Source organism: Sinocyclocheilus anshuiensis, unplaced genomic scaffold (genome assembly GCF_001515605.1).
Source record: "Sinocyclocheilus anshuiensis isolate Anshui unplaced genomic scaffold, SAMN03320099.WGS_v1.1 scaffold305, whole genome shotgun sequence".
NCBI lineage: Eukaryota > Metazoa > Chordata > Actinopteri > Cypriniformes > Cyprinidae > Sinocyclocheilus > Sinocyclocheilus anshuiensis.
In genome coordinates this window covers 164,866-192,081 of record NW_015540850.1, presented here as the reverse complement: position 1 = coordinate 192,081, position 27,216 = coordinate 164,866, and the positions used below count along the sequence as shown (strand labels likewise).

Here is a 27,216-nt window from a genome sequence, read left to right as displayed (position 1 = left end):
CGCAGCGGCTGAGCTGTTACTTTATTTGGAACTATTTTCGTTGATGAAATAGAGCAAAATCAGGCAGAACTTGTTTATTGAACTGTTGTATTAAATCAGTATCACTTTTGCAAACTCCTTTAATAATTACCCCTGAGTAGTATTATGTATATCATACTGCACCACAGTAATATATTAATAGATAATTTCTTTAAGCTAACCCGAACTTATATTTTGACTGGTTGCCATGAGGAACTTGTTTCTGTAGGTCTATGTAAATGATATGAAGATAGTTTTACTCCAATGAAACTGTCAAATTTTCATTTAATCTTGCATGTGATATCTGATAAAGCAGTGTTTGTGAGCGGAGCGCTGCTTTGTGTACAGCGTTACCGGGGAAACCTTGATCTCTACCACTCCAACAGCGCCTCCTGCTGGCAGAAAGTGAATCTGCATATATATGCCGCCACAAATAGAGTGCAAGTCTGTGGGAAACACTGCGATAGTTTTACTCAAATGAAACGGTCAAATGATCATGAAGTGACTCTCAGAGGGAGGCAGAGCAATCCGGAGATGTTGTTTATGTATTTATGTCCTCATGTAGTGAGACGACAGAAGCTGAAATCACCCCGAGCGTCGCACACTTTGTATGTGTAGAAAACAAAACCGCGCGTCTGTTCCATTTACATACAGAGACACGCAGAACATGCTGGATTCATATTTAAATAGTATTTTTGCGGCTTAATATTTACAGATACTAGTCCATATTGCGACTCTATTTAAGTGTACTGACCTACTTTTGATTAATTCATCCAAATTTTGACATTCCATGTCATACAGTAAATTCCATTTATATGACTGGATTCCGTCTTCCGAACACTCCATTTTCAGCATCGCGGAAATCATAGATAATATTGAGGTCTTTTTCAACTTAAGCGTAACGTTAGGGGATTGTGATTTATTGCAACTTAAGCAACGTCTGCTGCTGCCTTACCTTTGAGAGACAACTGATGCGTGATCACTGAAGCAGCTCCAGTTAGCAAAGGAGTGAGAGTGAATTCCACATTGATTGGTCGGACTCGTGACTCCCAACAAATCAGATGGGCGGTGGGCGGAGAATGCTTTAGGCCAAAGAGTGGTGAGTTCTGACAGGCTGCATCAAAGCCAAATAGCGCATTTCAAAATTAAGTTATTTTATCGGCGAATCGGTTTTAAAAATGACCGATACCGATAATCATAAAAATGCTTAATATCGGCCAGGCCGATAATCGGTCGACCCCTACTTCAAAATGGTTGTTTTTAGGTTCATTTACTCTGTTCATGTCAATTGTTTATTCATAATCATAATCTTATGGCAAGTTTTAAAGGGATAGTTTGCTCAAAACTGAAAATCGCCCTCATGTGGTTCCAAATCTGATCAAAGACTTTCTTCTGGTGGAAATCAAGAGATGATATTCTGAAAAAGTGTTTTGAATCCATTTAAATTGGTCAAAATAACTTTTTTTTAATGTTCCATGGTCGGGGAAAAAAAAAAAAAAAACTCATACAGGTTTGGTACGACATGATGGTGAGTAAATGATGACAGAATTTCCTGTTTTGAGTGAACTACCTCTTTAAGCTTCATCAGTCATCAACATTACATTCATCCCTTTATTTCATGTGAATTTAATTTTTCATTGCATTTCTTGATATGCTAACCTTTGGTTTTAATGCATGCTTCAACTAATTGTCTTTTTAAAATGCTTGCTTCTAATGTTCTTCAGTTGGGTTTTGGTTATCATGAAGCCTTGAAGTCTTGCATCATGATGCTCAAAATCCAGTTTGTTTTTTGTGTATGCCTTCTTTGTTTTCCATTCTAACGTTTCTCTTTTTCTTTTCTTCTCTGCCTGCCTGTCTGCTAATCATTATTCATATCATCTCAATGAACTGTCCACCCTAAACCCAAATCACCCATCAAATGTTCAGCGGGCTTCATAAAATCGCCTTGTCTCAGATGAAACTCATAGAAGACAGTGCCGAGCTGGATTGCGAGGTCATAGGGAACCCCATCCCGGAAGTTCAGTGGTGGTTCATTGAGGGTGAAGAGCCGATTGAAACGGTCACTCAGCTGTTTGACGGCGCGAGAGAGGATCGCGTACACATCAATGCCACCTATATCAACCACGCCACCAGCACACTCATCCTCACCAACCTAACACTCAACGACACGGGTGTTTACGAGTGCCGTGCGTCAAACGACCCCGACCGCAATGACCTCAGGACCCCACCCAAAGTCAAGTGGATTCGCTCACAAGCGAACGTTATAGTGTTTGAACGTGAGTTACGTTGTGGTATCTCAACGTCTCCACTAGCGTATAGGAGGAAGTCCTGTAGATTCAGACTCTCCCTTGCCTTGCCCTCCTCCTTCCTTTTTTTTCCTTTGACCAGAGACCAGGTCACATGACTACTTTAGCGCCATCTGTTCTTTCATAGTAATCTGATGCCTTCTGAGCATATCACTGTCTAGAGCTTGAGATGAAGTTGAACCTTTTAAAGAAATGGCATTGATCGGTTAATGTTACTGCCGGTCAGAAGGTGTTAAACGCACTAATTGGCCTTTATTTCTGAAAAAGGGCTCTGATTATGTCTCATTAACGTGGTTTGCTTTCAGTAAACATCTAAAAAGCTGTTTAGATGTGTTGCTTAACCCTTCTGGTGGTCTTAGAGAAAAACTAGTTCTTTCCACAATAGGTTTTCATAAGCTCATGGTCTCCAAACCAGTTGCTGGTTGGCTTATTTTGTTCCCTCTTCCCATTCGTTTTCATTACAGACTTCTCACTCAATGTTTCCCAGTAGCCCAAATGTACCTTCACTTCTCCTTTGATAGAGCACAATGTGCCTTACAGCACACATTGTGGTGAACATCCGGACAGCAATGTTCCGTTCCGTTCCATCATGTGTCCAAAAATGTAATTTTTTTTACAGTGCCACATCAAATCCAGAGGTTGGTAGAGTCATTTTCAGCAGTGAGCTTTTGTTTTTGTTAATTTTTTTTTTCTGTTAAAGAGTCATGTTATGAAAGTTGATGTTTGTGTAACTTTTGCTACTTTTATGCCTTGACAGATGCAGCCATCACGACCAAACCAGAGGTGGTGAATGACCAGAACCAGACCTCTGCAACACTCAGCTGCAACCTTACCAACCCTTCTTCTCCCATCAAAGGCTACTATTGGACCCATAATGGCAAGACCATTGACAAATCGGAGTCAACCACTGGAAAAGCTTTCATTGAACACGAGTATGTTCCTCAACTTTATGTAAATGATTGTATCACTAAAGAAGAGTGAAATATAGCTCTCTAATTTCAGTATAAGTTTCTCAGATTTAGTGTTTACGGGTCTATTAAGTATAATGCAGCTGCTCAGTTTGTGTAATGGGGTTGTTAGCAGCAGTAGCGTGATTAAGAGCCTCCGGCACTCCACGTTCACTGACCCTAATTCCCATTAGAACTGCTGGGTCGGAAAAATATCCATGGGGATGCCTGAGCGGCGTATTTGAAAAGCTGTTTACTTTTCTATTTCAAATTTCCTTTACTTGTATTGTCCTACCCTCCACCTTTATTGCTACGGTGCTGTTGTTATATCGAGGGATCTCAATTGGCATATAAAACTTTGTTAAAATTTGAAATCCTTTTTTTTTTTTTTGTCTCATTGCTTGTTTTTCTTTCTGTGGCAGAATTAAAAAGATTGATTACCACTCTGCTGGACTATATGCATGTGTCTTCCAAACAGAACCTGAGGTTAATGCGACCATTGAAGTTAAAGGTAAGAAAGTTTGACTGACAGATTACTGCATCTGTTATCCATCATGCATTACATGCATTTTTCAGGTATATTGTACTCATCACCCATAATTATACTTTTCCTGTAAGTTCTCCCACATGTAGTGGCCTACAAACACTCTGAAAATGCTAATGAGAAAGACAAGGCTGTCCTAATATGTGTGAGCCATGGATACCCCCTGCCTACTGACTGGAGTTGGTATAAGCTCAGTGAAGATGAAAGTGAAAAGGTAAATAAAGCTTGTTGTAATAACATGAGATTGGTACCAGGGGTGTATTCCAGAAAGTGGGTTTTGTTGGAAACTCAGAGTTTGTTAACCCCAGAAAAGGGAAACTCAGTGTTTTCGGTTCCAATAAAAGACAACACTTAAACCTCTCGGTAAGTTACCATAGTAACTTACTCTGTGAACCTAACCTGGTCAGGAGCAGGTTTTCTTCGGTAAACCCAGAGTTTCTTTCGGTCTCCTCCCCCTTTTTAAAGCGTAAGCGATGTTTCAATTCATTCATTCATTCTGCAAAAAATGCTTTTATTGCTGAGATGTTTGCCTTATTTCAAGTACAAATATCTAAAAATTCTTAAATCATGATGCATTTTCTATATAAAAAAAAAAATACAATATTTAGTCTTGTTTCCTGGGGAAAACTATCTGCCAGTGGGGTAAGAACTTGCATTTTCATCATGCAGACACTGTAAATGTGACAAAAATGGCATGTCTTTTTACTGAGGATTTTGCTGTGTATGTTGTATCTATCCAAACTATCTATGTACCTAACTATCTATATCTATCTATGTTTTGTACCTGTAAATGTTTTTGTTATATTTTATTTTTTCCATACAAACATGAAAAAAGGTCTGCAATATTTATTTAATTATTTATTTATGTTATATTTTTCTGTAGTTAAGGGGCAGCACAAGTGGCTCAGTGGGAAGCACTGTCTCTTCACAGCAAGAAGTGTCCCCGGTCCGAGTCCCAACTGAGTCAGAAAGCCTTTCCTTCAGATCTGGTTTCCCTCACAATCCAAAGATGTGTGAATTACAGATGCTAAGTTGTCTAAAGCTGAGTGAAGTTTTTTTTCTCTCCATGATTTTTGGACAAACACACACTGTCTGTGAGTTGCTTTGCAATTACAAATGGAAATTACATTGAAATAAATGTGATTTTTAATTTAATGCATCTTGAGAATGTTTATTTGGCCCAGAAACCGTATAAATTATGTCTAAATGAGACCTTAAATGATGTTGAAAATATGTCCACAATGACCACATTTGAACTAGTTTTTAACCTTGTACAGAGGTTCCATGAATGTCTATATCAGACATGCAGAACACGTCAAAAAAAGACATCATAAAAACCATTAACCAAACCACAGTCAAATGTTTTCATTACCCTAATTAAGAAATGTAGCATGTTGGATTAGAGAACATTTAATTATGTGAAAAAGCATTAGACTATGTGGGAAAAGCTGCTGCACATTGAAATAGATATACACTGAATGATATTTATTGAATGTCAAATATTTGTAAAGTCATGTAACGTTAGCCTACACCCATTTCACGCTTGAAGCTTTACCTGATTGAATTGTTTAAATTTTTTCTGCTGCCACGTTGTTTTCCTTTTTTTATCCGTGGGATAAATGAATATTATAAATAATATAATATATTATATATAATATAAAATTAATATTAGTTCAATAAATTACCTTTCTGCCAGTTTTCACTTCTGATAACATTGATTTAGAATTAAAGTTACGTATTCCGTAGTATGCGGAAGTCTTTTTGGCGGGAGCTGTTGCCATGGTGAATCATAATTTCAGGGCTCCATTGATCATGGCTTTTCATAGTCGTGGTGCACGCGCTAAACTCAGTCATCCTACTCGGAGGGGATTGAACTAACTCTGTTCAGCTGTTCTGAAACTGAAAACTCCTTTCTGGATTACACCCCTGGCCATTCGATTTGAAGGTTGGATAAGGTTGCAAAGGTGTGTTAAATGACACTTGGCATTATGAACATGTATTAACCTAGCTGTAGCGTCTATCCGTTTATTGCATGACAAGACTTTTGTAGTTCAAAAACTCAAAACTAAAAGATCAACTTGAAGCTTTCAAGCCTTTCCACTGATGCGATGGAGACATTATGACATTTACAATTGTTATGGTTGTGTTGTAATACTATATTTAATAGTACAATACTTAATAAAATTAATAATAATAATGACAAATGTACTGCTAGTAGTTATGTTAATAGAATTATTATAGGCATATGCCGGTATCAAATTTTCATGTTGCGATTAATTACTAATGCTTTTATCACGGTATACGGTATTATCACAATATTGAAATTTAGTTGCAAAAAGTGTTGTCATAATACAGTATAACCGGTTTAACTTTTTTCTTACAACAAAAATAACTGAACATTTAAATACAATAAAGCAATACACAAAAAAATGTATAAAGTGAACAATTTTACAAAGATTAAAGTGCAAAAGAATTATAAAGACCAATAGGTAACACTTTACAATAAGATCTCATTAGTTAACCTTAATTAATGCATTAACGTTAATAATTAGCAATAGCTATATTTGCTACACAAGTTATTAATATTTGTTAAAAAATACAACTCATTTAATGAGCTAACATGAACTAACACAGTTGCAACTTTTGATTTCAACGCGATTTCAATTTTTCCTTTCTCTTTGGAGTGTTACAAGCTCTTGGTGCATAAAGAAGATCTGTAAAGTTGCAAAGACTAAAATCTCAAATCCAAAGAGATATTCTTTATAAAAGTTAAGAGTCAGCCACGCCTACCTAAAACGGCTGGTTCTAACACGCCCCCACATATCTACGTTGCTATGTGGGAAGATTTGCATAGCGCCAATCTTGCAAACGCATAATCGGCTCACTTCACAGTGAGGCGGTGGTCACGCTGAACGCAACAGATTGTACAATGGAGCAGTGTAACTTTTTTTGTTTCTTTAACGTGAGGCGCCGGTGAGATGGTCATACCAACGCTGGTTGGTTATACAGATAGAAGCAAGACAACATTCAAAACTGTCAAGCTTTTGCAAAATAAATAAAACGGTAAAGCTTTTGCAAGAAAAACTACTTTCTGCTGTCTCGTTTTGCTTTCCGAGAACTTTGGAACATGTCACAGTGAACCATAACTCACATTTTTTCTTTCGTTTTGTTAATCTCAATGATTTAAGTGAAATGTATTTTGTGTATAATGCCTTTATATTTCTTTTTATGTAAGCCTATAGTTTCGTTCTGTTTTCTCTGTTCACAGAAGTGCTGCATGTGCGTTTGATCTGTTGAATCCTCCTTACACTATCCTCGGATAAACTCTTAACACCTTTGCATTGCCATTGCGACTTCCCTATGATGAGTTCACAGCTGAGTGTGGGCCTTTCACTCGCTGGACGCGTCAACTCACATTTGCATAGGCCGTACTACTGGAATTCGTGATTGGTTGACAGCAAATTTCAAATATTAAATGGAACGATAAAATAACGTTATTAACCGGTTAATGGCCATTTCAAATGTTCGATTCTGTTCGGAACTATAAAATTTGATTTCGTTTCTGGTTCCGTTCCTGTCAAAATGTTGTTTGTTTCCAGCTTTCGTTTTCGTTCCTTGAACCAGTTCAGAGCCCTGCTACTAATAAAATAATCATTATTAATTTAACTTACAGTGGTAGTAATTACATTAATATAATTATTGTTGTTCAACCTATTGTCCAGTACTATATTGCATAAAATATCTGATATTATGTTATTATATAATGTATTTTATATTATATAATGTATTTTGTTATATGTATACAATGCATTCATTCTTATTAATTATTTAATTTATTGTCTAATAATTATATATTTAATAATTATGTTTGGATGGTTGTTAATAATAACTGTTGTTGTGTGCTTGTAGTTATTAGAAATAGCCTTAGGCGGATGATACACGGGGCAACTTTTTGACCAATTTTGCTTGAGCACTTCCCCATTGAGAATGGGCAATACATTTCTATCTTTAGATTGTTAATGGGCCCTGTCTCTCACCTGGTTGCCCGTTACCAGAAGTTGCCTGGCAACATTGCTCAAAAAGTTGCTCTGTGTTATCATCAGCCTTAATAACTTACTAACAATTTTGCATTGTCAACACAGACGCCCATTGTCAATGGCACTATTGACAAGTATGAGATCAAGAACACCCCCAACAAGACCACGCTGTATGTGAAAGATCTGGACATCAACGAGGACATGGGCATGTACCAGTGCCAGGGCACCAATGAAATAGGATCAGCCAGTGATAAGATTCAGCTGCGTGTGCGTAGCCAACTGGCCGCCCTTTGGCCATTCCTCGGCATTGTCGCTGAGGTCATTATTCTCATCACCATCATCTTCATCTACGAGAAGAGGAGAAAGCCAGACGAGATCAATGACGGTATGTGACGCTAGTTTCCGTCGTAATGTTTCATTTCCATTTTCGTGAATGTACAAATTAATCAGTGGATGTAATTTTACATTTTTTGTTTATGAATTCTATTTCAGTTTGATTTTGTATGTTTATTTTATTTGGCTGAAGTGTGTGGCTGTTCCTTAGCGGAGTCTATTTTTATTATTTACGTTGTTTATTTCTCTGTTCGCTGCTGCTTTTACGTTGTGGTAAGTGCTCAAAACTGCATGTCAGACTGAAGTGGATTTGCTTAAACCGGTGGTTTTGGGAGTTTGAATGCTCTCCCTGATAGGCTGAGAAGTACAACTCTTTCACTGGTGGTTTGTCTTATATAAGAAGATAAAACGAACCAGATTTATCAGACTTAGGTTCAAGAAAAGCAACTTTATTGGTTTTCCCGTAGCCAGTGAAAGCGTTTAGCTGAGTGACATATTGCACTTAAGAATGGGTTTTAAATGTCAAGGTATTATGCATAATAACTAAGATGACATTTCAGACGGATCATGTTATACTGCCTTGCATGCTCTCTGCATCATCTTCTCATTGCATGATGTTCTTCAGCCCTAGATTATACGTCTCTATGAGAGGCGGCACCCTTATGGCACAAAGGGTGGCAAAATATATAATCCCAACTTTATTACTTAGACAGTTTTCGTCTTTCTGAGTGTGTTTGGACATGCTCTCTGCATGAAAACTTCAGCAAAAGTCTCTTTCAAAGTCAGATTCAGCTTCTTGTTTTTTTTTAAAGTATGTTTGTTGGGTGTAGGGTTGCAAAGGGGTGGACAATTTCTGGAAACTTTCCAAAAATCCGTGGAAGATTACAAAAAATCCTGGAAAGTTTCCAAAATTTCTGGAATGTTTCTGAAATTTAATGGAAATTTTCCAAGTTTTTGCAACCCTAGTTGGGTGTTAACTCGCATCTTATTTAAAGTTTCTTTCTGATTGTTTCTGTCTGAAGCACAACCTTGCCAGTAACCGGAAAATTTCATTTTATTAAAAATCCGTAATTTTCTAAAATTATTTATGTACTTTGAATATGAATATATATTTAATTAACATTTATAGTGATTTTATAAATCTTCATTAATCAATTATAAATCTTTAAAATGCTTATATATTATAAATTATTATTTTACATATTACAAATGAATATAGTACACGTGTCTAATCGACTAGTCGACTTCAATGCTCTGTCATGACGCTTTAAGCTTGACGTCGACTAGTTGCTGGTCCTATAGAGGGTGCAACAGAATAAGAAATCTTTGAAGGACTTGCACATTTACGCTCCGTTTCTAAACAGTTAAAATGACATATAAATGCATACTCTGAAAGTGCTCCACAAGACATGTGATTATATTACTGGATGCTCGAAATTGAACAGGAGAATGCAAGTTTTAAACCGCTTATTGTACAGGTAAATTAATCGCCATTCTAATCTAATGCGCTGCTGCACTGTAACGCGCACACATAGGCTACAGACAGTAGCTCGTACATCACGCGCAGATCGTGCTCGCACAGAACCATTCAGCGTGGAAATGTATAGTCAACACTGTTCTGTGATTTCTCAATAAAATGGCTTAGAAACTGAAAAGTTCAAGCATATATTTCTTAACTAAATCTCACAGCTTCACTACTAGTAGAGCGACGCTGCCAGGTAGAATTAATTCAGACACGCAATCGCTCTCACTAATGCATTCATATAAATGTAAACTTTATCTGTGCTACTTTATCTGTATCTGATTTAGAACGAGCAGAAATCTGTGAGAAATATAACGACCCGCGCTGTGTCATATGCCATAGCTGTTCACAAGGTGTATCAGCTCCAGACTACTTTGTTCATTAATGACGTCATCAGCGACTAGTCGACTTCGACTCGACTTTCATCACATAATAGTCTACTTAAAAAAAAATCTGAAGTCGTTCAACCCCTATTACATACACACTTATGTAAAATAAATAAAGATATATCTTATAAATCAAGACCCCACACAACTGCATGTATTTTTTATAAAATATTTTATATATTATAAATGTGCATATTTATTTATATATATATATATATACTATTATACTATACTACTTAGGGGTGCTCCGATCAGGATTTTTGAGACCGATCACAGAAAGCAGTATCTGCCGATACGATCACTGATACCGATCTTTTTAAAGCCTTATTTTTATCATGTAGAATTATTTATAGTAATACTTCAATCAGGAATTTTTGACATTTATTCAGGGCCTGAATTTCATTTTTGAAAATGAATTCCCCTCTTAGGTGACTCTTGTGAGAGGGGATTTTTTTAATTTGAGGGGTGGAGGGGGGCAATTTTTTGACATTGTGCAAAAAAATTTATATTTATCTCACCTAAATGTTTGATCATGCACTGCATTTTTGTTTTTACAATCGTGCAATTGTTGCACAATAGCTTACACACAGCACAAGCCTGATTTTGTGAGCTGTATGTGAGGAGGCCTTTTACACCAGGTTCACACATACTCCGTTTGCAGTGCGTATGCAGGTCCATGTGTGGTACGTAAGCAATGCAGAAGCAGCACGGACTGTGCTTTCACTAGTGGTAATTTCGTCAACGAAGAGTATGACGAAAAATGTTCGTTGACTAGCTTTTTTTTCCCATGACTAAGACGAGACGAAGACGAGACGACAATAAGGTCAATAAACGATAACTAATACTATATCAACATGCAATTTCGTTGACGAAATAAGACGAGACTAAAATGTATTCAAACAAATAAAAACTTTACCAAAAACTGCTCTAAACGCCTCTACTACGCGAGCTTTCATGAGTGCGGTTGCCAGATATCAAGAGTTCTAAACCCCGAATCAGAGCTTCACTGTTAAATTGATACATTTTCTGCCCGGTGTGTTTTGCTTATTTTAAGCAATCTGGCAACCATGCGCACGCTCACTCCTCATTGCGGAAGCGCCGCTGCAGATTAACCCCCCCCCCCCCACGTGTTTCGTAAACACATGTAGTTCTGTTGTGGTTTGAATTACAAATGTTTATTTTACATGTTATAAATCTGTATATAATAATATTGGCTTTTAATTTGGTCTTTTACATAGACATTTTATAGTGACTCAAGTTCCACAAAATAAGTTGCATAAATATTTTGAAATAAGAATAATTTGAGTATTATTTGATTTGTTAGGAATTTGTCAAAGTATTGTCCTTTTTTTTTTTTTTTTTTCTCCCTCTAATTCATAAAGGTTGTGATTAGGTGTTCTTTTGATTTCCATACAGCCGTTGTCATATCCATAGACTTTCCTACATATGTGCCAGAGGCAGGACATTTTTCAGTGGTTTCTTTTCAGTAGGGTTTCTGGGTGATATGCTGACTCCAGAAGTACAGTGCAGGAGTTTAGAAATGTGATATAATGCTGTTTGAGAGCCTTCACCATGATTGATGCAGAAAAGGAACAATGTTTTTCTCTCTACTACATCTGTAGGTGAGGTTGTGCTACAAACAAATGATATTTGATTGGAAACGTTTGTTCTTTGGTTGAAAACCACTAAACATATCCTTTCAATCCAACATAGACTGCATGGTTGATGTAAATGCATTGTTCTGCATGAATCATTAGTAGTAGTGCTGTGAAAACATTGATAGCGGTGTTTAGTTGATGTGTACAGATTTAGCAGTAGAAATAACTGAATTAAGAGTATCAAGATTTTCCAGTCACCAAATCGCATTACTCATTAGGTGCTCTGCTTTTAAACTTACGGTTCTCACTGTCTTGAGGCTGTCACACTAGATTTAGCTACTGTAACAGTTCAAATAGACTGTAGTGTTGTACATTTGTCAAAATGAGTGTTTAACTATTTTTTTTTCTTTTCATGTGTTCCTGTAGATGATGACTCAGGATCTGCACCACTGTAAGTGTTTTGTATTATTTGTGCTGATATATTGTAGAAGTGCAGAAGTGATTTGTGCAGTTTTTCCTCAAAGGAACTTCAAGGCCATGTTGAAGTCTAGACAGTAGCCCTAGATGTGCTTCTAGCTCAGGAAATTCATATGCACATCAAAGAGGGAACTGACGTGCCACTGTGTTTTTCAGGAAGAGCAATGCCGCTACAAACCACAAAGACACAAATGTCCGGCAAAGGAACTCCAACTGAGAAAGGAGAAAAGGTGAAATATCATTCTTTAAATATTATTTGCAAATTGAATATAATATTTTTTTAATATTTAATATACGAAACCCGTTATGGAACATTAATGTTCTATATTTTATACACTTTATATATATTATAAACCATAATAAATGTGATCCCATATTAATTACTATTACAACTTTATTTTTAATGTGTATCTTTTATATTGTAGACTTGTATAATATACTGTAGTAAAAAAATATTCATGTAATTCTATTCAAATTATTTTATGCATTTTAATATAAAGAGTATTGAAATATTTGATCATTTAAATGTTTTTAAAAATAAATAGAAACAATATTACAGCTTATAATTCTATACAGTTTATAATTTAAAATTCTATAATAGAATATAAAACGTGCATTAAATATAATAAAAGGAATAATAATAATATATAATGTTATTCGATATTAATTACTATTACTACTATTTTTAATGTGTATCTTTTATACTGTGGACTTGTATAATATAAACTGTAGAAAAAGTTGATTTATGTAATTCTATTAAATTATTTTATGCATTTAATATAAACAGCAATGACATTTAATAACTTGAATATTTAAAAAATAGAAACAATAAATATTACATTTACAATAATTCTGTACAATTTATAATTTAACATTTTTTAAATGGTTTATTGCTTAAAAAAAAGTAACTTTTTTTTGTTCTATTTTTTTCCCTTCAAGTGTAATATAAACTATATATTTTTTCAAATAATATATTTATTAAATTTAATATTTTTGTAATATAAAAAATATATTTAGTTTTTTTTTTTTTTTATTTCTTTCAGGTGTCCTGATGACTACTGTTGAAGATAAATGGAGAATTTAGTTGCTGAGTAGCACATTATAGTGCATCCTGCGAGTTCTTACCCTTCTGCTTGAGTGTAAACGTCTTGAGATAATAATTGGTCTCCTTTTACTTTTATTCCTATCCATTTTGTGCTACCAGCTGACGTTTTTAAAATGTTTTTGGGGGGGGAGGGGGGAAACTGCATGATTGTATTCTTGCTGTAGAAGTGTGTGTTTAGTGAATCTCTTAATGTGGGAAGGAAATTTTTTTTTTTTTCCCGTCTTCCTGGTTTCTTTCACTGTTCCTCACGAGTGTACACACCGCAACTTTCCGAAACATCTACCGAGTGTAATTGAATCACTGTTCAGCCGCACGAGAATTTAACCATGTTTAGTGTATACAAATAGCTCGCTGAATCAAGTTTTTATGACAAGCAGTCATTTTCCTTTCTGTAAGCCTTAATTTTTAGCCGCTTTATTGTACATGCTAGTTTTAATTATTGAAATAATTTAAATTAACAACTTTTATGTGCAGTACTCATGTCGTCACTGCACATTTAAGTGCACTATTCCATGTGGATGGTGAAATGCCACTTTATTTTGTCAGGCTAACAATTTTCTGTTTAATAATGTCAAACAAGCTTATTTTAAAGTTGATAATGTAGTTTCTAATGTTGACTTTTAGGATTTATCCTGCCTAACCCTTAAGGACCAAGTGCTAGTACAGTGTGTAATTTGCTGTTCGCGTAATTGTTATAATTGTTTCCCAAATTCTAACATGGAGGACAATGATATGGTTATAAATATTTAAATAAAGTCAGTGAAGGTGGGGTTTTCGTGAAGGCTTTTGCTTAAATGATACTCTCCTATAGACCGTCATACTTGCATTGTAATACATTAAGTATAGTGTCTGGATGTGTGCCATTTCCAAGTTAAGAGATGCGTAAAATGTAAGACATTGTTAGAAGTGTATAAATTATTTTGCCTTAGCTTCATAGGAAATCTAATACACTTGTCAACTGTACTGACTATCACAATCTAAATAAACTTATTTGATTTTAACTTTGTCTTTTGAATATTGCTTGGTGTGTTCAAGTAAACCATTTGGCAAGATAACGAAGATGCCTATATTGGCTTGTTCTTTGAGCCACCATAAGAGGGCGACATTTACTCATGTATTCGGTTCAGCTGTAGGGAGCGGCTCTACGTGACAAACATCACAGCGTTATTACATTGGAAACGAGACACTCCAGAATATAAAGCATATCTTTTAAAACTTTATGGGCTTTCAAAATAGTCAACCGTAGTATTACTACTACTCAGTTTTGTCCATGTGAATATTTGCTAATTGGATAAATGACTCGAGGCCTGTGACATCTTAGGGGTGATTCCACATAAAGAGCAATGCATTTTGATATCTATAAAGCTACAAAATAAAATAAAAGTCCTTAAAAGATTTGAAATCACCTCTAGGGTATGATTAACGTATTTTAACATTTTGAATTGTGTGTGTGGGGGGGGGTTGTGCGTGGCCTAATGACAAAATATCTAGGTGATACCATAAATATCCACCTTATTTTATTTTGTAATGTGGAAGTAGTCTAAGCTATTTTCTTTGAATGGGCGAGACTTCCGATTCATTAGCTATAACTAAACAACTGCAAACCAGTGCTTTTATTATTGTGATAATGAATATCAGTTTGCGATAGTCTTTAAAACAGCACAACGGACTGTTTTTGTACAGCGGAAAATAACCGGAAACAAATGACACCGGAAGCCTCCGCACATTGAAGTTAAAAATGGCCGCGTCCGTTAAAAATAAGATGAACCGTGAAAACATCTCAAAAGACTGAAATCCTTGTATAAAAATATATTAAAGTAGTTTCCTTAAATATGTAGTTTATGAAAAAAAAAATACTTTTTGGAAAACTTATTGATTCACACCATCCTTATGGTGTGAAACCAATATTTTGTCATTTAACAAAATGATAGCCTAAATTATGACCCTTATGAATGTGTATGGTCTTAAAGTTAAAAAATTAAGTTAAAATTATTTTTAAACGACACTTTTTGTTAAAATCAAATGGAATAGGCTAGGCCTATAAGCACATCTGATATGATTCAAACCCATATTGTACTTTAAAAAGAAGACCATGTTTAGAAATTATGGTCACAAACCTGACATTTTAGGCATCAAATATTTTATTTTATTTTCAAGACGTTTTCAAATTTGCATGATGCCAACATGTAGCTACCTAGCCTTAAAAAAAATGTTCGTTTCGTTCATTCATTTCAGGTATCCTTATTTACAATATCACCATGTTAAGAAATGTGAAACTGGATAATGAATCCTCAAACATACATTAACACCGAGACTCGCATAATATAGCGCATCTCGGCCTATTTTCCACTCATTTATCCATTACATATTCCTGACTCCATTCATTATCTGAACACAGAGCTTGTGAAGGTTTAGTACAGGTAAGGGTGTGAACGAGTGCAGCTATAGCAACCCGACTGGTGTAGTTGTTTGGTGACATTGGGACGCGTAGTAAAGGACTGTAGGCAACTGCTTTCGCAATCTGGCTGCGTCAGGATTCATCTCAAAGCAACGCCGTCATGGACGAAGCGGAGTATGGCGATGAAGACCACAAAGAGACTCGCAGGGGCGACATCCTTGACTCTTCCTCCAAGATGAAGAATGTGACGCCAGGAGGGGGAGCAACAGCAGCGGCGAGCAGGATCTCCTACAACAAGGACTTCGCCTCCGTCTCCTGTGGACGCAGCGCGGAATCCACCGCGCTCCTCTGCCAAGGAGATGTTTCCAGCGACAAGAGCGGGTTTGACGGCGAGGATGGCACCGGAATGAGATGCGTAATCAACGGAGACTGCCGAAGAGACGAGAGCGTGTCCTCAACCCTCTCCAAGCAGGAGAAGCAGACAGGTGGAGGCTTCCCAGCATCTGCATGTCACTCCAGCATGGACGGCTCGGTCACTCCTGCCCCGACCGCCTCTGCTCCTCCCGCTGAGAAGAAGGACTCCAGAGTTTCCTTCTCCAGCGCTCCACCGGCCCACGGACCGACCTCGAACCAGCAGCAGCAGCCGGGCAATTCTGTCAGCTTTCCCAAGTCTGAGGATGGCCAGATCACGGCAGATGATGCGGAAGCCAGGGACAATCAAACTTACATGCAGAGGCAGTTTAGCTCCATGCTACAGCCCGGGGTCAACAAATTCTCACTGCGTATGTTTGGGAGTCAAAAGGCAGTGGAGAAGGAGCAGGACCGAGTCAAATCCGCTGGCAATTGGATTATTCATCCGTACAGTGATTTCAGGTAGGCATGATGGAGTGACACCAGTGGAGACTCAATACCTTGTTGCAAATGTTCATGTTTGAATACAATACAAAATGTGTGTCTTTTCTGGTATAAACTAACATACAACAAACAACTACTTTATCGTAAAATATATAACATTTTGTTAGAGTAAATTGCATTAAAATCACATATCAAGTAAGTAAATAAATAAATGTACTTTTTAAAAAAGTAACAGAGTTTAGCCATTTAGCCAAGGTCTTAACACATTTACAAGGTGTTTATTATGAATATACATTAATGCTGATTTTGTATTCATTCACAAATATTTAGTGTTCAGTAATCAGATGTTTACTGTACAAAATTATGGTAACAGGGTTGACTATTTAAGATCGACCCCTACTGACAACCATTTTTAGATAAATTAACAAACAAACAAGGAGGCACTTACTTATGATACCATTATGCCTTTAAAAAAACAGTAACAGAGATGACATTTTAAAGTTTGTTTAGTCAGTGCACTACAAGGTGTTTATTAGAAAGAGAATTTAATGCTGATATTTTTATTCATTTATTTTGCAAATATTTTAGCCATTTAGCCAAGGGCTTAACACTTTTACAAAGTGTTTATTATGAATATACATTAATGCTGATTTTTTTTATTCATTCACAAATATTCAGTGTTCAATAATTAACTGTACTGTACAAAATCATGGTAACGGGGTTGACTATTTATGATCGTCCCCTAGAGACAAATGTAACATTTTATGATTAGGTGATTTACAAACAAGGAGGCATGTACTTATACCTTTGTCATTAAATAAAAAAGTAACAGAGTTGACATTTTATAGTTTGTTTAGCCTTTGTGCTCTAGGTTGTACCATTATGTGAATTATTAAAAGGAGAATATAATGATATTTTTATTCATTTTTTGCAAATATTCATTGTTCAAAAATCATGTTTACTGTACAACATCACAGTAACAGGGTTGACTATTTCAGATGTCCCCTGCTGACAAATGTACATTTTAAGATGAAGTGATTAACAAACAAGGTGGCACATAATTATGATATATTTGACAATTAAAAACAAAAATCGATTTTAATTAAAGGGGGTGGGGTAACAGTTGACACAAAATAAATAAACAGAAAATAGAGGATAAATACAAAATACAAGTTTTCATTTAAATAAATACAATACAATATAAACGTATTACATCTTTCTAGATGTTTTACAAAAACTCCAGTTGTACCAGTTGGCATTTTCTTTGAGTCGTCATTATTCACACGTATGCTGATGAGGGAAACAAAAGGCACCCTTTCCATGGAACAACTCATAGGCCTGAATATCAAACACACACAATGCACAATACTAATTATAATTCGTAATAAGGATTAGGACCTCACATTAATTAGATTTTTTAGTAAACTGAGATTAATCATTGATGGCCAACTTACACCAGCAGCAGCTTCACTAAAGCTGTTTCACGTCATCAGGTGTGTGTAATTTACCAGAACATTTATGGAAATCCTTTTGCGCAAAAGCTGGATAAACTGCAAAGGGAAATTTAGACAGGACACTTACTTCAAATTTAAAAAATGATCCCTTCACAGTCTCTCAGGATAAAGTCTGGAATGAAATGCTATCAAAACAGTGGGAATAAAACATTCCTATAGGAGCTTTACCACTGATTTTTAGCTGTGATTAAAAAGTGGAGTGCTTGTTTAGTACTATAGCTCAATGATATAGTTCAATGGGTTGTTTGTTGTTCTCCCAGCAAACACTTTTTTTATCTCATATAGGCTCCTCTGTGGTCTGTGCTTAAAGTCTGGAATGAAATGCTATCAAAACAGTGGGAATAAAACATTCCTATAGGAGCTTTACCACTGATTTTTAGCTGTGATTAAAAAGTGGAGTGCTTGTTTAGTACTATAGCTCAATGATATAGTTCAATGGGTTGTTTGTTGTTCTCCCAGCAAACACTTTGACTCATATAGGCTCCTCTGTGGTCTGTGCTTAATCATCTCTCAGGACACAGAGCCAAGAGGGTGTTCCTCAAATACACTGACAAACAGGTTCATTTTATATCAAGTAACTTCGAATAAAGGCTAATATACAGGATCGTTACTTCAATTTAAACAGCAGGAGCTAATGCACTTTTGATTAAAGACAGGCCCATAATTGGTTTGACCAGTATTTTTCACAATCATTTGGTGGGTCTCCAAAGAATAACACTCAGTAGTGTTAGTACACCACTGCGCATTCAACAGGAAACAACTCATTTTATGCAAACAATAACTTTTTATGTAATAGCCAGTCATTATGAGAGAATAAGAGTATCAGTCATAAAATAAAACAACAAATACATAAAAACAATAAAACAATAATTAAAAAGTACTGTTCAGTATCATAAGTGTCATAAAGACCGAATGATTACTAAATTAAATGTTTAATAAAAATAATGAATACAATAAAAAATGAAATAATTAATAATAATAATTATATAAACTTGAAACCCCACAATCATGACATTAAACAACAATACCAAAAATTAATATTTAAAATGACAATTAATATAAAGTATAACAACATAAAAAATACACAATTAAATGAAACTATATAAAGGACTAATGATTATAAATGATTATAAAACAAATTTAAGCAAATGAAAATACAAAACAAAAGTATGCTTGCTCTCTTGATAGTACACATGGTTGCTACTGAAATAGATCCATAATAATGTCAATAATAATAATAATAATTATTATTATAAGAATAAGAAAGAAATAAGAAAGCATTCTCTTATGTAAGATACTCAGTTCAAAGTTTAATTAAATATTTTAGATATATAATAAAAGCCAAGTAGTCTCATAAAAGAAAAGATTCCTTTTTTTCCCCAAAGATCAGCATCATTATGAGGTTGCAATGCCTCATCCATGCTTTTACGCATTCTGGTCATTGTGTTAATGTGCATTCGTGCACCTTTTTTTTCTGTGCATGCATGAAAAAAAAAAAAATATTATGAATTTGTTCAAGCTAGTCTTCATATTTATTTACAGTCACACATTGCAGTGCAGACCGATGATCTATTACTCATTGTGTTAATGTGCATTCGTGCACCTTTTTTTTCTGTGCATGCATGAAAAAAAAGAAAATATATTATGAATTTGTTCAAGCTAGTCTTCATATTTATTTACAGTCACACATTGCAGTGCAGACCGATGATCTATTATTGTTTTCAGAGAGAAGACGAACTGAGCACTGCATTTAAATGCGAAGAGAGCTTTATGTGATGGAGCTCATATTATTATTAGAACACAGCAGCTACAGCTGCATTGTTTGCTTGAGAAAGCTCAGTTATGATCGCTTCAGAAGTTTTGCTTTCAGTACCACAGACAGCTCGGCAGTCATGTCGCCATATATACTCAATAAATCACTGATACACCTTAAGAGAAGCTTCTTAGATCTTAATGTGCATGTAAACCTTAATTCACCTTCTCAAGATCTCAAAAATAAGCTATCATCCTGCTTTGTTCCATGTATCCATTTCTCAAAGTCCTTGTGATGACCTTGCATAGGTTGAGGTAAGTATTATTAATTGGTACAATATTTCACAATATTGATCTCAACCAACAGGCACTATATCAAACGAATGCTGTTTTATTACACCCATATCGCCTCTCTTCTCGTGTGTATGCAGCGTGTTTGTTGAGGCTAGGGTTATTTATAGGGAGTATCCCAGTCTCAACGAACGCATGAAGACTGAATCTCATTTTTTTATTATTGTAAGGGTGTGCCTTTTATACCAAATGCATTTTAAAAGCATGGTAGACCAACATATTGCAACAAAAATGAGAATAGTTACAAAAAAATCCTCATATTAATATAATAATAAGCTAAATCATTAATTTATGCACACTTACCTTGAGTGCTGTGATGTTCTCAAATGTCAATATATTTTATACCACACATTTTGTTTGAGATACACTGAGATGCCTATTGTTAGTGTCATATAAGTGTAGTCTGTAACTAAAATAAAATAATTTATACATTTCTGTGGCATTTTGTGCATGCATTTAAGCACATGTCCTGTAAATGAATTCACGTACCTGTTCGTTCCCATTCTTTTCATTCACCACACAGGTTCTACTGGGATTTCACAATGCTAATGTTTATGGTGGGCAACTTGATTATCATTCCTGTGGGCATCACCTTCTTTAAGGAGGAAACCACCACCCCTTGGATTATCTTCAACGTTGTGTCCGACACGTTCTTCCTCATGGACCTGGTACTGAACTTCCGCACAGGCATAGTCTACGAAGACAACACTGAGATAATACTGGACCCTGAAAAGATCAAGAAGACGTACCTGAAGTCATGGTTTGTGGTGGACTTTGTCTCGTCCATCCCGGTGGATTATATCTTTTTCATCGTAGAGAAAGGCATTGACTCTGAGGTTTACAAGACGGCCAGAGCGTTGCGGATTGTGCGTTTCACCAAGATCCTCAGTTTACTGCGACTTCTTAGACTATCCAGACTGATTCGTTACATCCATCAATGGGAAGAGGTAAGATGAGTGCCGTTGCTGTTCGTCTTCATTGTTGAAGTCAGACAGGATCTTCTGAATTGTGATGCAGGTAGAAACGGAAACACTTTTTTCGCTGAGTAGGTTGCCTGATGGTGGTCGCCATTTGAATACTACTAACTTTATCTCGCTGACTTCTCCAATATAAGACATTTCCGTTCATGGGATGACTGAAAATAACATTGGTAACTCAAAAACAGTTGATAAATCCAAGTCACTAGGTCCAAGCCAAGTCAGTGAAACATATTTCGCACACATTGTCTTTATCAGAGTACTAGGTGTCAAAATAATAACTCAAGAAATATGCTGAAAATCGCAACAGATGTTATGTTGAACGTTCTTGTAACTAGCAGTGCTAAAGACATTGACTTTAATCTCATAAATATCATAAAATATATGATATATGGTTAATTTGTTACACTGAAAATAGAAGTCCGAGCACATTGACTTGTGGGATACAGTCTTCCCCATAATAACTTATAATAATAATGATTTTGGCAAATATAGTAAATGTGCATACTGTGCACAGTAAAAATACGATATACCGCAGATATATTCTAATTAGTTAGTATTCTATCCCAAACATAGCCCAAATGTTTATTTACCTATTGACGTCACTTTTCTTGTTTGTAATTGCGAGAGGCAGAATGTGATCAATGGTGCTTTTCACTGATTTCCAATGCTGCCTTCTAGGTGTTTTGTTGTGGGTGACTAATTATGTGCACAGGCTAATTAATGTAGCCTGGACTAATTAACCATCATAAACGTTAATAACAGCAACTGACTGACCACAATTGTAAAAACAGTTCAGTGCATTACCATTAAAACGATGACCAACATTGGGAACATTTCAGATGATTACATAGAGAGCCAGCTGTTCAGAGTGACAGAAATGTGACCGTTTGCCTGTGGTTGAGGTGGCTGATGATTAGATTTCTGGGTTCTTTTCACCACTAAATGGGACAATTATGCTGCTGATTACATAGAGGTAATGTGAGCCAGGCATGGCCCTCAATTACTGAATCAACCTTGCACAGCAGTGCCACATCCACTTCACACTGTTTGGCCCCCTTATAGCTCTTGATTACTAAGGCAGGGACAAAGCATGAGTTAGACCTCCTGAAAGATATGACCAAGTTGTGAAACCCATTTGTAAGTCAGCATGTTAACCCGATAACGTGTAGGTCATGTAAATGCTTAAACTGTGTTCTTTTATCAGGGAAAAGGCATAAAATGCTAGAAAAACCCCAACAGCACAGTTAGTTTTTGCCCATTACCTAGGGTGGCCATATGTGCCATTTATACAGGACACATCCTGGCCAGGATTTTTATATTGCCTAAAACATCCAAAGTAGTTTGACCAATAACATGCAGGTATTGTACATAATCGACCAATCGTGGTGGCGTGTCACACGTGAGAAGGTGAGAACGATCAAAGCGATGCAAATACACGCACATGTTTGTTCGTTCGTTCGTTCGACTTGAAGCTGCGCACCGATCATTGTATAATGCCAAAGTACCGTGAGAGCGATTTGAAAGCATAAGGAGCCGTCTGCTCTGCTTTCTATAGCTTTTGTGAAATAATGTCATACGATCAATCTGCACAGTGCAAACAGCTACAACCTGGATATTTTAGGCAATATAGAAATCCTGGCAAGGGTGCATCCCGTAAAAATGGCCAGCATGGTCACCCTACCATTACCCTAATATTGCACTGCATGTAATCATGTCAAGAAGAAAAGCATTTTATTAGCCACAGTAGCATGAATGTGTGTTAGCTAATCAAAAGGCTTTTATTGTTAACCCTTTGCTAACAAGAGTGTAGAGTGTAGAAAATTAACCATGGTTTTATTATAGTAAAAGTGTAGTAACCATGGTTGGTAACACTTTAGTATAGGGTCCAATTCTCGCTATTAACTAATTGCTTATTATCATGCCTATTATCAATATATTGGCTATTTATTAGTACTTATAAAGCACATATTCTGCATTAGCATATTCTACATCCCTAGTCCTATCCAATACCTAAACTTAACAACTATCTTACTAACTATTAATAAGCAGCAAAATACAAGTTTATTGAGGAAAAAGTCATAGTTAATGGTTTGTTAATAGCGAGAACTGGACCTTAAAATAAAGTGTGACCTCATGTTTTTTTTGCCGTATTGATGTTTATTTGTATAACTACAGTTTTACTAGAAATACCATGGTTAAACTATGGTTAGTGTAGTAAAACCATGGTCAATTTGTGGTTACCATGGTTTAACCATAGTAACCATTGTTTTTTTGGATTATTTGTTGAAAAACCATGGTTAATTTGATTAAGTTAACAAGTGGTGAATGCTATGTTACGCTATTAGGCCAGTTGTTATCTTGCTAAAACACAAAGAAAATAAAAACTCAAACGAAGCAAAATTTTTAGATTGACCATTTTTTATTTTGTTCAAAAATGCTAAGCTATCAGGCTAGCTTTCAAACAGCAATGTAATTTTAAAAAAAGCAAGCAAAATGGTTAGTTAAAAAGATTACAAGCTAATAGTGAATGCTATGCTAAGCTATCAGGCCAATCAAAATCTTGCTAAAACACAAATAAACTACAAACCTAAAGCAAAATGTTTAGATGTTCAGTCTATATTGACCAGTTATAATTTAATGAAACATTGTAAATGCTAAGCTCATACAGCTTATACATAACTGTATGTTAACTAAAACACAAAGAAATCAAAATGTTTAGATTGATATATTAATTGATGCATTTCTATGGTTACAACAACAGATATTCAAAAAAATTATATTTGTAGTCGGGCACTGAATTAAATTCCTGAAAGAAATTCAGTCTGCTAAAGTACTTGTCATAATGTGCATACATTAAATTCTGCAGAGTGGAAACTAAAAGCATTTACTTTAGAAACAAAATTGTTTCATACCACCAACTACATGGTACACATGACAATCATGAAAAACTACTTAAAAATCATGCCTGGTGATCATATTTTACAGACACAAGTAAAGATTGCACAAGCCAGTGTTTTCATGATGTTTGACAATCTCCTCACAACAGTAATTATGCATGCCAGAAGACAAAAGAGTATTTATATTTAGTATGGATCATTAATTTCAACCAGTTCAAATGGTGGTGCCATGAGACCCATAAGCGCTTCCACATTGCTTTGAGACCAGTGACCCTGATTAAAGAGACTTTCAAGAACTGCACAGCAACAATGATATACTAAACAAACAGCTCTAACTACCGACCGTTGAAGAGCTCCAGGTATGATGCTTCTCTTCAAATATTAGTCTCTAGTCAGTTTTGTGTTTTGCATTGTCTCAGATCCTGCGCTGCTGCCATGTGCTGCTGCTTCTCAAGCTAGAAAGACAACCCATACCAGCTAGTGTCTCTGCTTGTCTTCTTCTATCTCTGATTTTGGCCTAGTTGCTATTTGGAGCACTTGGCTTTTCTCAGGTGTGACAAGCCTTGTTTCTGGTATGGGAAGAAAGTGTTGACACAGTCTTGCACAACCACACAAGGCATTATCCTGGACTGACTCCAGATCGCTCTCCAATAGCTGTCCTTTCCTCTCCACTTTGTAACCACAAACAAACTGCACACATGGCTGTCTCTAAGAGACATTCTCCGATCTCCAGTCTTTCTTTCAGTCCCGCCAGGAAGAACATGGTATCAGCTTGGCACATTACTTTCATCATGCACAGACATGTTCTGTATCGAATCTAATCTGACAGGATGAAGTTTGTAGGATGTACTGTACTCATTGCATAAAGCTTTGGCAAACCTGGTTTTAATATGTGTGCTCGTATTCACAAATCTAGAGGTCACAAATAATCTTCATGTCAAAAGGGTTTTGAAATAGTACCTTGTCAAGGGAATCCCTCCAAAAATTCAATATGAGAAGATGGATTACCTGTGTCTCTGTTTCAGAGTGCTGATAATTTGATCCGGATTGTCCTAGAGAGCCCTTCCCTTCTTCTAAATGTAATGCTTCTCTTATCTTGACTGACAGATTTTTCACATGACCTATGACCTGGCCAGTGCGGTGATGCGCATCTTCAATCTGATTGGCATGATGCTGCTTTTGTGCCACTGGGATGGCTGTCTGCAGTTCTTGGTGCCCATGTTGCAGGACTTCCCTTCAGACTGTTGGGTGTCTCTTAACAAGATGGTGGTAAGTATTGCTTTCCAACTTGCTTTGGTCCCAAAAACTCTCCCAAATAGCAAGTTCAAGTTTTGTAGCCCAAAGTTTAAGTACCATTATCTACAGTTACACACAAAAATAGGAATGAGCCATTCGCTGAGTCCAGGAACTGAATCTTGGACTCATCAAATGGCTGTGTAGAAGGTCACTCTGAGTCCTCCAATTATGCTTGAACAATTCCACACAATAAGCAAATCACAAAGCCAAAGCTTCCACTGATGTCATCAGTGTTTGACAGTGTTAATCACATGGGCACATTGGGGAGCTGACTCCATCAGCTGCTCTTCTCACTTTCCCAAGTCAGCCCAGCACTTTGAGTCACCCCTCCCTTAATTCTCACCATCATCCATCTGTTCTAGAAGTTCTCCCTGCTGTTTAGTCTAGTCTGAAGATAAGACACTGTTTGGACATTTGCTACAATGATGTATACAGTAAGTGATCGTGAACTCTTGCTCGGTAAAGTGTGTGCAGCGCCAGACAACTTAACTGAGAGTATGATTTATACTTGTGTTATCTGGGGATTCACATGTGGGCTGAACGCCACTCTTGACAACCAAAGGGCTGGCTTGTTTTAAACCTTGGTATAAACCACTGGCAACAGTTTGTGAACTGTCGTCAACTAACTGAATTTACCAATGGAAAAGTTGAAAAACTTGTGAGACTGAACTCTGATAAATGCTGATTATTTAGGTTTTTCCCTGCCTGTTCGTCCTTTATATATTAATATACACTCTTTATATGCTGTCACTTGTAAGAGATCATGTGACATGGGGACAGGTTTCTCATTGGCTTTTGTTACAACAGTAGTTTTTGAGTGCAGTCATTCTAGTCGCTGCCAATGCTTAGCAATCAAGGTCAGCAGCTTTCGAAAGGCAGATTGCTTGAAATGAAAGACACAGCATTAAACGATCTGTCTCATTATTTCAAGTGTCCGCTTGGTCTCTCAACAGGCCTGTCTTTGTGTGGTAATGAAGCCTGTGAGTCACACTCGCTGAGATGTTGTTAAGCTTCAGCAGAGGTGCTATACAACACTAGACAATTTCCAAATCTTCCTTCATTTGATAGAATATAATAAAACTTAAATAGGCATTATCATTCAGGATACTGAAAAAAGTCTGATGATGTTCCAATCCAAAACAAACTTACACGCACTTGCCTCCTTCCTGTTTGCAGATAGGGTAAGACCCTAAAAAAAACGACTTTATTCAACAATTCGTCTTCTCTGTGTCTCTCCACATCACCGTAGCGCCATTTTGGAGAATAACCGCTGAACGCAAGCTGAACTGAAAGCAAGCATGCTATTCTGTGTCAGCCATAGCATATGCTATTCTGTGTCAGCCTTGTGTACGACACAAGGATACGTTTTCTACGTGTATTTACGCTTTGATTTGAATGAAAACAGCGCATCCGTGCAGCGCGGCTGAGACAGAATAGCGTACGCTGCTTGCGTTTAGCGGTTATTCTCCAAAATTGTGCTACAGTGATGCGGAGAGACACAGAGGAGACGAATTGTTGAATAAAGTCGTTATTTTTGTTTTCTTCGCGTACAAAAAGTATTCTCGTCGCTTCATAACGTTACGGTTGAACCACTGATGGCAGATGGATTATTCTGACGATGTCTTTTATACTTTTCTGGACATTGACAGTGTAATTTACTTGGCAGTCAATCGGACAGTCACAAGCCTCCCGGTTTTCATCCAAAATATCTTAAATTGTGTTCCAAAGACGAACGAACGAATTTTGATTAATGACAAAATTTTCATTTTGGGGTGGAGTATCCCTTTAAGTCTTAAATAGTGGTTGAAAAAAAAAACATCAGAGATCATTAATATCATATGAGACTCATCAATATTATGCTCACATCAAATTAAAATTCCATTTTGACTTAACATAAATG

General features: G+C 36.3%; 1 protein-coding gene across 1 annotated transcript in view; it reads left to right on the top strand.

Moving 5' to 3' along the window:
- Window positions 1-14,271, top strand: part of LOC107687710 (basigin) — an 18,915-nt gene extending 4,644 nt beyond the window's left edge. Inside the window, 9 exon segments of the mRNA XM_074187001.1 lie at window positions 1,945-1,962; window positions 1,965-2,294; window positions 3,082-3,256; window positions 3,694-3,782; window positions 3,890-4,029; window positions 7,958-8,237; window positions 12,118-12,142; window positions 12,325-12,398; window positions 13,212-14,271. Of these exon segments, the coding sequence (XP_074043102.1) occupies window positions 1,945-1,962; window positions 1,965-2,294; window positions 3,082-3,256; window positions 3,694-3,782; window positions 3,890-4,029; window positions 7,958-8,237; window positions 12,118-12,142; window positions 12,325-12,385 (1,118 nt within the window). The 3' untranslated portion in view covers window positions 12,386-12,398; window positions 13,212-14,271.
- The last annotated feature ends 12,945 nt before the right edge of the window (window positions 14,272-27,216 follow it).